The sequence below is a fragment of the Cuculus canorus genome, chromosome 14 (genome assembly GCF_017976375.1).
Source record: "Cuculus canorus isolate bCucCan1 chromosome 14, bCucCan1.pri, whole genome shotgun sequence".
Classification (NCBI taxonomy): Eukaryota; Metazoa; Chordata; class Aves; order Cuculiformes; family Cuculidae; genus Cuculus; species Cuculus canorus.
In genome coordinates, this window is record NC_071414.1 from 2,582,161 (window position 1) to 2,597,537 (window position 15,377).

Here is a 15,377-nt window from a genome sequence, read left to right on the forward strand (position 1 = left end):
AAGATGAGAGAAGGCCTGGGGACTTTATGCTCTTATAAGTAACAGTTTTGCTGCGTTCTCATTTCTGAGGGGTTCCACTGCCGCACAGGTGGCTGTGAGCCAGTCCAACGGCCACTCCACTGTAGGCAAGCAGGGACACACGGGCAAGATAGCTTTGGGCTCAGAGAAACAAAGGGAAGGGCAGTTACAGATCTTTGGGGGCAATTTAACAACTCAAGGTTCTCTCTTACAGGCTACATTTTACACTGTGAACACCTACACTGACTGTTTTGTGTCTCTCCTACATGTGCATTTCTGCTCAGCACCCACAAATTATTACTTCCTAATCCCTCATCTTTCCCTGATTTTAGTTTTCACCACTCTATAGCCACCCTTCTGGATCCAGCCAGACAATCCTGAGGCTTACTGGAGTGTTTCCATATGCTAAAAGCCTGCCTCACCCTTCACGCAAAGGAGAAAAACCTGGATCTAAAGTCTCCCATGAAGTACTGCTATTAATTACTCCATGATACACAGAATATAACATGGGGCAAGATGAAATCTTCACTCATTTTATCAGTATGTTAAAGGAGGGCACCACTTTTTCTTGGCAACTGCACAAAGTGTAGGCTCTACAACTATAAATTAATAAATACACTAGCAATTAGAATGAAAAAAAAAAAACGCAAAAGCCACGAGCAAACCTTCCTATCTATGAAACATTTGACACTTAAAAGTTTCTTCAGTTTAAAACTTGCTACGAATTTTTAGTGCTATACTACAAAAACAGTCCATTAAACACCCAAACGCATCTAAACCTGGGTGCAGTCTGGCTGATGCTGCTTTACATCATGTGCTTAGAAGCTGTCTTTACACATAATTTTAAATTATTACAAACTGAAATTACCTACAAACTAGGGACAGAGTTTGGGAGATCCCATTGTCATATTTCAAATGCTTTTAAATCAGCAAAAAAAGTGAGATTTGACATATAACTTCAGATTTCCACCCCCAAGGAAAGCTTTCAGCAATGGCTTATCCCCATTATTAGCTTTTTATTAAACACAATTCTTAATCTGGACTTCCTTTTTGTCCTGGTTTTGGCAGGGACAGAGTTACTTTTCTTCCCAGTAGCTGCTGTGTTTTGGATTTAGTAGGACAATAATGTTGATATTGGTTTAGGTCTTGCCAGGTAATGCGCAGGGGGCTGGGACAGAGCTGATTTTCAGAAATCCAGGGTTTTTTCAGTTCTCTGTGCTCTGCTGGTGCGCAAGAAGCTGGAAGGGAGCACAGCCTATCAGCTGACCTGAGGAATATTCCATCCTGTGATGGCATGCTCAGTATATAAACAGGAAGCTGCTCAGGGCTCACTGCTCCAGGACGGGCTGGGTACCAGTCTCTGCGGGTGCTGAGCAACTGTCTCCTGCAGTACTTCTTTTGTACATATTATCACTATTCTGTCTCTCCTTCACTGCCCTATTAAACCACCTCTATCTCAACCCACAAGTTTTCCTTTCCCCACCCCGATTCTCTTCCCTGTTCCACAGGGGTGTGTGGTCTGAGCTGTCAGCTGGGGTTAAACAGGACTCCCTTCCTCTCTACCTCTGCCCAGCCAAGGTTTCAGGGCACTGAATATTATGGACTCTCATTTCCATGAACGCCCCAAGTTAAGCTAGAGAATCAGAACCGAGCTTCTTAAAACTCAGGTTACCTTTCGCTCAATTGATGTGAGTGAGAGGACATGCTGTTCTTCAGGAAATGAGGCCAAACCGAAGCACCTAATTTTAGACAGCCGTCTATTAGGGACACGGCCACGCTTTCCCTTGGAGATGTGCCTCCCTTGCCAGCGTTTCACCTCCAAACTCCTCTGCTCATCCTGCAGCAGCCTTTCACTTTGGCAGGGAGAACCTAACACCTCACTGCTTGATAAAGGGATTGACAAAATGCCTAAAAACACTGGGGCAGGATTTACTTCAAAGTTAAGACAGAAAAACTGGTCTTAAAATATGACCACATCAAACTAAAGAAGTAGTTAAGAACGCCACTAAGAAAGGATAAATAAAAGGCTAGTCTGCCAGGTTAATTCACACCAAGGGTGTTTAACCCCTTGCTCAAGCTTAACACATTGCTTTATCATGCACTTTAAAAAAAAAAATCTAGGCTATTTTTATTTGGAGGCGGGAAAAATGAGATTTGGATACTGCAGTAGTAAATCTACATTGTCCCAGCTAAGAAAAGAATTCCCTTTCTGCTTTCCATACATTTCAGTTCAGATCAGGTTACTTTAAAAGTTAAGTTCTACTTGATTCAATTTCAGGGGAGACACAAAATAAGAAATTCTGTAACTGTTAGTTCTGCAAAGCAGAGGAAAAAAGGAGAGAAAAAGAAATTCTTGCAGTGACATGATTTCTGAAATTAGAACCAAAGCCCAGACTTGGGTCATAAGAAACAGATGATCCGATCTCTAGTAGTTTAGAGCACACTAACAGTTTAAACCAAAGCCTACTCCTAAAAAAAAAAAAAAAGATGGTTTTACATATTACAGAAGAAGTCGCCCCCTTAAGTTATGCTGTCAAAGGAATTTGATACTTCTCATACCTGGAAAGACATTTCGTGTTGGATCTGCACAGCGGAGCAAACTAAGAACCATGAGGCTTTAAAACAGCGTGCTAAAAAGAACCCTACTTACAGGAGTACTGGTTGCCATCTTCAAGGGCCTCAGAAGTTTATGTTTTCAATCTAACCAAATGAAGTCCTTTTACAGAACCGAACATGGCATCTAAACTGTTAACACTTAACATCTTTGGTGAAAATAAATGTCAAATACAGGAGACAAGAAACCCGGATTACTGTGCTTATTTTATATAATGAGTAATTAAAGCAACATAAGTTCATCGATCAGCTGGAGTCGTACAGTGCGTGCTCCAAAACTGGTTTGATATTTCCTTGCAGGGACAGAACAGTTCTCCTGTGTCAAAAAGATCAGATGTAGAGAAGCAGCACTGCGAGAGGTAACTGTAAAGGAATGGTTAGTAACAGCAATTCCACATCGTATCAATTGTACAAACCAGCATGTATTAATTTTCAATTGAAGGCCTTAAAGCTAATTAGCCACTAACTGCGACCAGAGTGGCACTGTATTAGCCAATTAAATTGCCTAGTATACTGAAAACAAGCAAGATGAGTAAAATTGGAAAAGCTGCAAGTGAGAAGGCTCTGAATGTAACATCTGAATAAACAGGGCAGTTGGAGCACCCTGCTGCCTTGGCAGAGAGCTGAGCTGCTCGTGGATAAACTAAGAGGGAAGTCTCGGCATAACGAGCACACCCGAAGATCCACTCTCCTGGCGAGCCAAGTGAAGAACACTACTAGGAACACAGAGCAGGATACTGCAACAGCAGACTGATTGCTCGCAGAGTCTACAGGGATAGATGCAACATGTGACAACAACAAGTGAGTCTGAAGTGTCTAAGAAAGTTGTGAAAAAGGAGAAAAATGACGACAAATTTCAGCCACAGTATGAGACAGAGTGTTAAAGTGAAATTAAAAAGGCAAGAATGAGCTAATCTAACACGTGGCTTTTACTTTTGCAAACAAGTTCCAGGGCTCTACATTAACTCTTTCCTTTTGGACTGGGAAAAAGCCGAACTGTGCAAGAACGCATCTTAACTACATATAAATCAGCAATCAAGACAGATGTGGAGGAGAGCTGAGCTAGCTTGCTGAACAGCACAGCAGATACGCTGCAACCCCCCCAACCCAACCAAAATGAAAACACCCACCCCAAAACTGCTTGAGTGCCAGATGTTTGAGGTTAAGAGAACATGTAGATGTAAAATATAAATAAGATATCCCAGTAGATGACAGCCGTTTGGCTTGAAGTTAAGCAATCTGGGTAAACAAAATACATTAATGTAAAGCCCTGGTTTACAGCGTTCGTTAACAATTACCTTGTAAATAAACCAAGTGCCTTTTTCACTCTCAAATCAACTTTCAGATCATTTCAAAAGCAACCAGGCTACAGAAATAATTAGAGAAATAGATAAAAACAGAACAGATACTACAACGTAAAGGAAAATAGAAGTATCTGGTGCATAACTCACCTTATTAGAATGAACTGGCATATCACATATAGAGCACAGATGGGGATAACCCTTCGGTAAGAATCCATGGAAGTCTTCAATATTGCTATTTGGAGGAGCACCTCTCTTTTTCTCAAAGAGAGATCTCTCGGGACCAGGACCACGACCCATTCTGTCATACTCACTGTCAAATTTATGATAGTTATGCGAAGTCTCACCATAGAAAGATTCATCCCTACACCTTTCTCCATCTCTTAATCTGTCATCTTCATAATCCATTCTGTCATAATAACCAGATTCTTGAGAACGACTTCCATGGTCATAGTCAACCACAGGGTTGAGACTAGGACCACGATCATCAAAGCTATCTCTTCTAAAATGCCTTTTTTCTTCCCAATCATCCCTAGGTACTCTGTACGGTGGTTCCCGTGTGGATGATCTGCCATCTCTACCATAACTTTCTTCAGCTCTCCTCCTTTTAAGTTGTAGAAGGATCTGAGGCAAGTTTTCAGGAGTAATCTTGTCCTCGGGATAGCGACTCAGTTCATCTAAGTCTCTAGCAGACAGACCGAAGCTGGCCAAAATGTTAGTGGCCTGGTCTGCATCTCCACGGTGCTGAGAAGACAAAGGGAGCGGACCTCTACTTCCAATGTTAAATATAGACTGCAAATTATGGGAAGAGGTACTACCAGAAGACAGTGCACTATGAGATCCTTGTTGGTTCAATGAAGAACTCATTCCAAGATTCATTAAGCTAGCAAGGCGTGCAGTACCCTGGTTCATCCTTCCAAGAGATGCTGGCATATTTAAAGACTGGGTAGCAGCAGCAAGAAGGCCTATTCCTGCAGAGAGGTCACGGCCATGACCTTGCGAATCCCTACTCAGAGATGACTGCTGGAATGACTTGGACATTGTAGAACTAGAGCTTGTCTACGGTATGGATCACAAAAATTTCTTTTTTGTTTGGTTTAAGATGGCTGAAAAGAGAGCTCACACTAGAAAGCTAGGCAAACTTCACTTCAGAATGGTAACGCCAAGAAAGAGGATCAATAATGACTGCAGATCTTCTTCAAGCTGAGAAACACCAGACAATTCTGTAGAAAAACAAGCAGTTTTAGTCATAAATCCCTTGAAACAGATGCAATTTTAAACTTATGCATCATGTTGATCTAAAAACATTAAAGATCTCAAACTTACAAGGCTTTTATTACATAACAGATTCAAGAAGTACCCAGAACCTACACATATTATTTCAGATAAAAATACAGCAGTGTTTCCTATGCATACTACTCCTCTGCTACAAAAATCTACTTTCATACCGAAGATAAGTGAATTTCAGAAGTTTGGGATGTCTGAAAGCAGCTAAAGGTTACTAGCAAACAAGCCTTGATCTCTGGTTAATGGTTTTGTTTATTCCCTATATTACTGTACTCTGTCTGCGAGAAGAACACAAAAAACTTAAGCCCACAGAATCCAAGATGACTTTGGCATATAACACACATTTGAAAATGAAACCTATACCATCAGAGTAGGACAAAAGGAAGTTAAAAGTAACTGAAGTTTGGGAAAAAAGTTTCTGTGGTAAGATCTGGTAAATGAGACTAAACTCAATATTCAATCTTTATGCAGTAAAATTCAAATTGCTGATGTGAAGATAGATGTGAACAAGAAAAACAAGTTTTACATTTTGCAGGAAGTAAACAAGACCTCTTGCTCCAATTGTGGTTATTGGGGTAACAGCTCTTGGATACGGACTCAAGCTAACGCAGGCCAGGCTGAGTACCAGGATGGAGAGCCCGGCAGCCCCTGCTCCTCAGAGGTGTGGTGAGTCAGGAGATGGCACGACACGCCAGCTGGCCCCATGGGACAGCCTAGCACAGCTCTTACCAGCACACTGCCGCTTTCCCAGCTCACCCGACAGTTGGATACCATGACCACATGTGGCAGTTAAAGATCCTGACAGAACACTCTAAACAGACAGATCCCTGCCTCGTGCCCTGCTACAACGCTAACCTCCTATTTCAACTGTGTTCACTTCAAGTTTTAACTCAACAGTGCATCAATATCCACCGTATTTCATGGTTTGATGGATAGATTTAATAAAATGTTTTTTTTCTCTAGTGCAGAATAGAAAAAAGCCTGTAAGACTTCTCCCCACACTCTTTTCAGCCCTGGGACAGCTACACAAAATTCAAAGCAGTTCAACACATATGAAAACATTCTGCCAGGTCTCAGGTCCCCAGTGCGATAAAGCCCTTTCAGATCTCTGCAGGGCACTTCGGCTCATCCAGCACTGGCACTCAGATGCACATAAAACACACAACCACTTGAAAAAGAAACAGGCACAAACTGCATCGCTCCACATGAAATCAGCTTCTCAAAGAACAGGTACGTTTGGGGAGGAATGGAAAGAACAAAATGAAAGCAAGGATTTTCCCTTGAAGGACCAGTTCTGCAGAACGCAGTTTCTGTTGTACTGGAAATAGAAGAAAAAAGGTCAAGGTTATAAGCGTTATCCCAACTGCCTACCCAATCCAGAGGCCTCTTTCAACAGTGTGTAAAGTTTTCTTCTTTAAGTTGAAAAGCACTTGGGTTTTCATTCTCAGTGTTACAAAATTATGCATTTATGTAGAAAAACAGTGGATTCTGAGAGCGACATAAAGCACAAACCCACACAGAACTCCAGCTTGGAAAAGTGACTGCTTTACACCATTTGCTACATATTCTGTTATCAGAAAGTCATGTCTCGGCTATGCTTTTAAGATCCACATATGCTGGAGTCACTTCAAGTAAGCTTAATTCTGTAACATTTTGTTAAGAATAAAAGATTGAGAAACATGAGGATGGAAAGAAGTCTGAAGGTGTCTGAGGCAGAAGACAGAAAAGTGCTGCAGGAAGCTTCAGAGGAAAACAGTAAAACAAGAATACAGTGAGCGCAGACAAGGCAAAGTCTGCACGGGGGATCCAGGACAAGCTGACCACACTGCACAACACCTGAATATAAAGCATTTAAATACATTATAAAAAAAGATATTTTTGAGTTCAAACATGAGAGAAACACTAATATTCACCTCAGCACTTCCTTTATCTTACATACATTCAGTGAACTTCACAGTACTTTACGACAATTTTGTAAGTTAATCCTTACTCCTTCCATTTTTACACATGAATTCCCCTCCAGTTCATTCATACACTTACAGAACTGTTTGAAACCAAACCAGATAGGTTCTTCATCAAATCAGATGTTCCTAAGGGCTGCACAGATCAGATCCTGACGGAATCCGCAGGCTACCATGCGGTCAGGAGAGGCACGGCGTCCTGCTGTTAAAGCAAGGACCTGCGTTATTCAGGTTTTCACTACATCAGGAAAGTTCTCCGCTCTTCACAAACCCCCTTTCTCTTTGAACAGATGCTCACTAATCCCCTTGTCACAGTTTTCAATTGGCAGTTCGCTGTTGGCTGCTCCACAGAGATTAGCAGAGAACAAACCCCAACAATTCCCAGGCTGGCAGGGACCCGGGTTGCAGAGATCCTGATGACATGCCGTGCTTTGGCTGCGTGGACACAAGGAGGTTTTACATAACCACATTGTATGCTGCTGCTGCTGCAAACACCCATGGAAGAAAGAAGCAAAGGGAAAAATAAAACCAGGAAAGATGGGGGAAAAACAAGACACAAACGAAGATGGACAACCTTATGAAAAAGCATGAAGCGGGACAGAAAGACACTTGAGTGATGAGGACAGAACGTAGGGTTGGCCATGGGTGTGCTCCCCAGTCAAGTGCCCTACACCACAACGGGTATTCCAGCAGAGCACTTACAAGAACAAAGCTTGAGAGTTATCCCCAGAAGTCACCATTTGTCACAACACTGACGCCTTGCAAATGCTGCTGTACTGTTCCTAACCACTACCGTTCCTATAAAATCAGAGGAAGACCAAGACAAGGTGGGGAAAGCTCTCCAAGCCATACCAAAGAATGTTTAACTTCCACATGGTCAGGTTTAATACAACATTCTAGCATCGCATTCCTCACGGGGAGCACTTCTGAGAGGTTTTATGTCAGTATCTGATAGACACTGGCTCCACGGACCGAGGCCAGCTTTTAGCGCGTGTGCCATCAACTGAGTCACAGCAACAAGACAAGTATGACTGAACAAAGCTGTCTGAAGATCCAGACGTGATTTAGCCAAGTTGAAAGCCTTATGCTAATTGTTCTTCATGATTTCAGCTATACTTGGAACAGATAGGCTTTCGGATACACATGGTTAAGATCTGTGGACAGAAATTTGGCCATATTAAGATTTGAAAATATTTAATATAAAGCACCCTTGAAATAAGTTGAAAGTCAAAATGCCACTAGATTTCCAGACAAATGGGGACAACGAAAAAATACTTTATATCTACAAGTTGCAAAAGACCATTCAGTAAAGGCAGACAACAAAAATAAGAACTTTGAATCCTACAGAATACCCTGCTACCAAATAGAAGTCAAAATAGGGCTGATTTTCAAACACTATGGAAGGATATTCTTTTTGTGTAAAACTGATTATAAACTCTTCACTAAAACCAAAAGAACTCTTGCTCCACACAGATGTTAATTTTGTTCTCGAAAACAGTTTAATTCAGTGAATTCCTGGGATACATCAATCGTGCTGAACACGACCACCTTTAATAGAACACCAGCAGGCTGAAAATAATTTTGCTCCGTATTCCTTCTACCACTCAGGGTTTTTAACCTGTGTACCAATATTATAGCTTTAACATTAATCTGTTCTTTCAACTCATCTTTTACCCATTCTTCTCCCACTATTTATAGAAAAGTCTCAAAAAATGAAAAATAAAACTTTTTCTTTCTAGTCAGTTTCACTTGAATCAAGCCCAAAATTATTATGCAAAATACATTTAATTTAACCAAATAAACTCAGTTTGGGTAAAAACATGAAATAAGCTGCAAGCTGAAAACCACTCTCTGTCTGTAATACCACCAGACTTTGGAAGGCCATACACCCTTGGGAAAAAAGTCTCAGAGATGCTTCACACCCAGAATCCCTGCTTTTTGGATTTTTCTCCTCCCTCGTGTCCCACTCGGGACATCGATCCCTGCCACAGCAATCCATTCTGCTACGGAGAATTCATACACCTCTTGGCAAAGATGCCTCCAACCCATCATAGCAAAACCAGTTCCTGATGGGAGAGAGCTGGAAGTTTGAGTGACAGATTCAGGCATTGCTGCCCGTGTTGCTCTGAGAAACAATGGCAGTAAAACCAAGGACTCACAAGGAAATCAGAAGCAGATGTTACCCAGCCGCTGCATGACTGGGTGGAACGGATTTGAAGTCTACGGGATTACTTTAACTCAGACAATAAAGAAAAGGCCACCGTTTTTCCAAAGGCAAAGGAAGAATTGTCCAGCAGCCTCAGACAGAGAAATGCAGATTATCACCCACGTCAGGCATCAACACTCAGGGTGGTTATTCAATGTTGCTGTTTCACATGCAAGAAAACAGCTCATTTGGCTCAACTGATCTTCACAGGCTGTGAGCTCAAATGTTTAAGCAGCACCTGGCACCGTTTTTTTTTGTGGCAATCTCTTTCAGGCCCCGAGGAACAACTGCTAGTTTTGTTCCTTAGGAGTAAGCCCAGCATCATCTCAGCAGCTTGCCTGATCAGAGGAGCACACAATACTCCCAGATCTGCAGTTACTGTAAGAGAGGATTGCTTCAGAACAGAGCAGTATTACACAGGAGACTTATTTATAAATGGCAAATTAGAATGACTAGCTTAACAATTAAGAATCTTAAGGGAACCAAAACAGCTTCCAACATTTTAATGCAGAAAAGAGCACTGCAAGAGCTAAGACTCTGATTTCCTATTTCTGCTTATTACATATTTAATGAATTCAAGCATCCTTCTTTTTGTAAGAAGTTGATGGAAAGAAGCGCATCTATTCCTTCCCAGAAACAACAGCAGTGGAAAAAAAGCGTCCATGGAACAGTACAGAATGAGTAGGGGAGGCAAAAAATGTTTATTTTAGAAAGGGAAAACAGAAACAGCCAGGAACATATGGAAAAATGGCTGTCACATGCACCAACTGCTCCATCGACAGATGATTACCTCTGGGGCTCCCATGCACTCCTTCCCACTACTGCTAAGCCCTCTCTTTGCCTTCGGAGCTGCATCTCTACAATAAAGTGGATGCACACAATTTTCAGCACCCACAAAAAGCTCTGAGAAGCCACTCAGACTCGGTTCAACAGAAGGGGGCTGCCAAAACCAGAGTCACTGCAGAGTGATGCAGGAACTGAACGTGAAAGCTCCGGTAAGAATGACTGTATATATATTCCTGCACTTGGCAGAGCAAGGAGAGCGTCACTCCTCATTGCCATGAGTTTTGGAGATGGAACAGCCTCACAGGCACCAGAGCTTCAACAAAATGCACAGTGCACATTATAATCTTCTTTTAAAAATAAAGAGGTCATACATGAAGTGATCCAGAGGCCAAATCAGAGAATTAATTGCTGTAACAGAGAGACATTTTTCTCTTATTTTTTAAAGCCAAGCCCTTCTCTATTCTGATCTGGTAAGTGATTAAAAACCCTTCTGACTAATCAGCAAACGTAGGTCTGCCTCCAGGCGTTTCCAGAGCTGGGATCAAACCACACTTCTTTCCCAGCTGAAATCTTGCAGGAGGTTGTTGAGACGTATTCTAGCTGCAGAGAAGAGCCTAGGGACTGCTGGACTGGTTTAGTGCTCCAAATAAAAACTCTCTTGTTCAAGCTATGACTACGCGATATGGCACTGAAACCTCTGCAAGCGAAATCAGCTCAGAAATACCGTGAGGTATCTGCTTTTGTTTTCAAGGCCTGTTGACTTAGAGCACTGAAGAGGAATGCAAGCAGGGGGCAACTACACCAATACACTGATAAATTCACAAATAAACCAAACGGGAATTGTTTCTTTGCAGCTTTGCTTAGAGCAGCTTCTCCTCCAGATTTGCTGAGCTACCCAGAACACTCAAGAACGAGATGACAAAAGATCTCCATGTTCACCAACACTCTGAGCAGAGATGTGTGCAAGTTGCAGAGGAGGGCAGCAGGCAATATCCACTTCTTTATTTTCCACCAAATCAATGAGAATTGTCATTTAAGCGCAGGCAGCAATCATACTTCAAGTCTATGCATCAGAATACAATAGATCTTTAATTTGCTTTGGAGCCTCAAAGAGTGGCTCTGCTTCCCTCCTCCTTAACTGGCTTTTAGTTTGCACCTCTAGGAACACAAATAGTCAAATTTTAAGGATGCATTTTAGGATTTCTCTTGGTCTTTCTTCCCTGATTTAGTGCTGGGACCTTTGTCACACCCAGATAATGGACAAATCACTTAAAGCTGAAGTTTTCAACAGATTGGAACTTCCGAGAGCTGCTCTAACCCCTACACACAAAAGGCTTGTGACACTGCAAACCTCACTGGAATCATTAAGAACTGATCAAAATTCTTGAATCTGCTGTACAGATTTCAACTCCTGACCTAGTGCCCAATGAAGAAGTGCAGGTTACCACTGAGCAAACGTGTGCAAGGCTCAAGTTGCCAGCATCCTCATGCAAATTTAATGAACCCATGTAACTCATGATGAATCACTGTGAGTGGCTTTTGACAAAATCCAAGACAGAAGTTCTCTTAATTTCTCAGTAATATACTAAACATTAATACATGTTTCCCTACCTTTTGAAAAAAATCATATATGATTTAAGATAATAAAATTCAATGTATTAACATATTTCAAAGTTCAGGAAGAATAAACGCTGGGTCAACACATTCTTTATACAGAAGTACCAGAAAACGTTTTCCCCTTCCAAGGCACAAACACTACACAGACTGCTTTAAGATATTTCATTTTCAAAAAGATTTGCTCCCTTCCTATCCTACTCCAGAAAGTCAGGACCACTCAGTCCATCAATAGTTTAAAAAGCCTGGAGAATTTAAAGCTGAGTAAATCGAATAGAGACTTTTCAGGTTTTAAGACTATTTTTTAAAGACTATTCAGTTGTTTAAAACAGCATCAAATACTTTTTTCCCAAAGGTATGCGGCGTGGAAAGGAAAAGCCCCATATTTAGAAGAGGAATTTTCAGCTTTCTTTCTACAGCACAAATACCTTATTTATCAGAACAAAGCAGTTCTTTGTGTTCCCAGACAGTTCCTTTTAACTTTTGTTTATTTCCAGTACAGATGAACTTTATATCTCATTACTTTGACACTGGAAACAAAAAATGAATATAAAAGAAACGCCAGGCAGGAGGGGAATCCACCGAGACCGTTACCCCCGGCCCGGGCTGAGCGCAAGTGAAACTGAGCAGAAAGGAGGCCAGGGCTGCTCCCCGCGCCGGCCCCGCGCTCTGATCGCCACCGCCGCAGAGGAGCCCGCGGGCAGAGCAGGGGCTGCCGCAGGGGAGCGAACAAAGCGCTGCAGGGCGAACGGGGGCTGCCTTAAGGCGCCAGTGCGGAGCCCCTGCCCCGCCCTCACCGGGCAGCCGGGGGGGGGTGTCACCGGGGCAGCCCTGCCCTCACCGAGCGAACGGCTCGGGGGGACTGCCCCGCCCCCAACCCTGCATCCATTAATGGGGCCGGTACGGACCCCCCGCCCTGCCCTCAGCTAGCGCCGAGCAATCCGGGCTGCGGGGAACCGGGACCGGGGAACCGGCCCTGCCCTACCCCTGCCTGCCGCCGCTCCCCTAAACCCTTGAGGGGCCGGTGCGGATCCCTAGTTCTACCCTCACTGAGCAGCCAGGAATGGCGGGAACTGTCTACTCCCACCTGCAGCCGCTCCCCAAATCCCTTAGGGGGCCGGTCGGATCCCCAGCCCGGCCCTCACCCGGCAGCCGGGATTGGGGGAACCGGCCCTATCCGTACTCGCAGCAGCCGCCGGCCAAAAAACCCCTTAAGACGCCGGTGCGGAGCCCCTGCCCTGCCTTGTCCTCAGCGAGCGCCGGGCAGCTGCGATCGGGACTGAGGAGAGACACGGGACTGGGGGGGGGGCAGCCCTGTCCTCGGGGAGTGCCGGGCAATCACGGTGGGGTGAACCCGCCCCCGCCAAGCCCTTCAGGAGCCGGTGCGGAACGCCCCGGCTCGGGGATGGGAGGGGGACCGGCCGTGCCCTCCCCTCCTCAAATGCCTCACGGGGCCGGGATGAGGCCCGGCCGATCCCACGGGGCTTTGTGGGCGCGGGGCCTGCCCGCGGCCCGGTCCTGCGCACCAGGCCCATTCTGTGTCGTCCCTTCACCTCCTTCCCGCCCGTGGCCGCTGTCGGCGGGGCCCGTGCAGCCGCAGCGCCCTCCTACCTGCGGCCCGGGCCGAGCGCAGCGGCGCCTCCCGAGCGGGGGGAGCGTGAGGCTGTTGCGGGGGGGAGGGCGCACGCACGGGGGAGGGAGGAGGCACGCACGGCGCGAACCCCGCGCGCTGATGGGGAGGGGGAAAGCACGCACGGAGGAGACTGCGCGCGCGGGGGGTGGGGCACGCACGGAGGAGGCTGCGTGCGCGGGTGGGGGGTTACGCACGGAAGAGGCTGCGCGCGCCGGGGGATGTGGGGGGGGGGTTACGCACGGAGGGGCTGCGCGCGCCGGGGGGTTGGGGGGGGGTTACGCACAGAGGGGCTGCGCGCGCCGGGGGGTGTGGGGGGGCACGCACGGAGAAGACTGCGCGCGCGCGGTGGGTGTGGGAGGGTTACGCACGGAGCAGGCCGCGCGCGCGCGCGCGCGGGGGGTGTGGGGGGGCACGCACGGAGGAGACTGCGCGCGCTGGGGGGTGTGGGGGGGGGCACGCAGCGAGGAGGCTGCGCGCGCTGGAGGGTGAGAGGGGAGGCACGCAGCGAGGCGGCTGCGCGAGCCCTGCGCGCGCCGCGGTGCTCTCGCGAGACTTCGCTCGCCCACCCGCTCGCCCGCCCGCGCCTCACGTGCCGGTAGCGGCCGCTTCTTCGTCCCACTCCAAGCCGGCTCCTTTCGCCGCCGCCCGCCCCGCCCTGCCCTCTCTCTGTGTGTGCGTGGATGCGGCCGGGGAGGGGCCGCGCTCTCGCGAGAAGGACGCGGAGAAGGCGCGGGAGCCGCTTACCCTGCTCTCGCGAGAGCCCCACCGCCGCCGGGCCGCCGCCCGCCCCCCGCTCATTGTCAGAGCGCGGCCGCGGGGGCGCATGGGAAGGGGCGGAGCCAGGGAGTGCTCAGCCCCTCTCCGCCGGGGGGGGGGGGGCGAAGGAGCGGGGGCCGCTGGTTCGAGGCCGCCCCCGCTTCAAAGCGCCGCCGCTGCTGCCCATGATGCCATCAGAGCGCTTGGGAGCTTGTATGATGTATTAGGTCCAGCGATAACCTGAAGGAATTCTCCAAACGTGGTTGGATAACCTAAAAAAATAAACATTCTTTGAGGACGTACATGATCCTTTGTCTAAAACACATCTATACACTCACTGCTTATTTAAGATGGGATGCCTTTTTTAGAAGGGCATCCAATTCAGTGCTGAATTGTAAAATAAATATATTATTGCCTTTGCTTTGAAGACTTTGTCCTTTTCAATATTTTACCAGGGAATAAGTGTTGCTCACAAGTGGGAAATAGGATCTGTCCCCAGGTCTTGCCTCTCGCTTTGCACACGATTGCCAGAGATCATTCCATCATGTTGCCTAAGCCTGCGTTAAAATCATAGAATAGTTTGGGTTGGAAGGGACCTCACAGCCCATCCGGTTCCACTCCCTGCCATGGGCAGGGACACCTCCCACTGGATCAGGCTGCCCAACGCCCATCCAGCTTGGCCTGGAACCCCTCCAGGGATGGGGCAGCCACCACTGCTCTGGGCAACCTGGGCCAGGGCTTCATCACTCTCATAATGAAAAATTTCTTCCTAATGTCCAATCTAAATCTTGCCCCTTCCAATTTAAAGTGATTCCCCCTTGTCCTGTCACTCCATGCCCTCGGGAAAATGTCCCTCCCCAGCTTTCCTTTGGGCCCTTTCAGAAACTGTCTATAGAACTCGCTAGCATAAACCCAGGCCATTTTGAGAAGCAGGCAGTGTTGATTTTTTGTCAAAGATTGTTTATCATGCGAGTGTTAGTCAACCACTGAATTTAAACATTTTAAGGCAATATTCCAAACAGTGTTTATATAAAATCCCATTTGCTCAGTTTTCACTCCTGGGCTCTGTGCAACATGTAATTTCGCTAGTTCCTGGAAAGAGACTTTGCACCAAAATAATCATAGAATTAGAGAATCAGGCTGGAAAAAAAACTCTTAAGTCCAACCATCAGCTCCACCCCACCATGCCCACTAAACCATGT

General features: G+C 46.1%; 1 protein-coding gene across 7 annotated transcripts in view; it reads right to left on the minus strand.

The window, feature by feature from the left end:
- The window catches only part of MATR3 (matrin 3), a 28,764-nt gene extending 14,480 nt beyond the window's left edge, over positions 1-14,284 (minus strand). For 2 of the 7 annotated variants that reach the window (XM_054079798.1, XM_054079795.1), the window contains exons 1-2: positions 13,398-13,548; positions 4,083-5,155 (exon numbers count right to left, since the gene is read on the minus strand). In XM_054079798.1, the coding sequence (XP_053935773.1) occupies positions 4,083-4,973 (891 nt within the window). In that variant the 5' untranslated portion in view covers positions 4,974-5,155; positions 13,398-13,548. Of the gene's footprint in view, positions 1-4,082; positions 5,156-7,259; positions 7,348-13,397; positions 13,550-14,008; positions 14,104-14,163 lie in introns of those variants that run through there. The other 5 variants (XM_054079799.1, XM_054079797.1, XM_054079796.1 and 2 more) reach the window with 5 other exon arrangements.
- Positions 14,285-15,377: the final 1,093 nt, after the last annotated feature.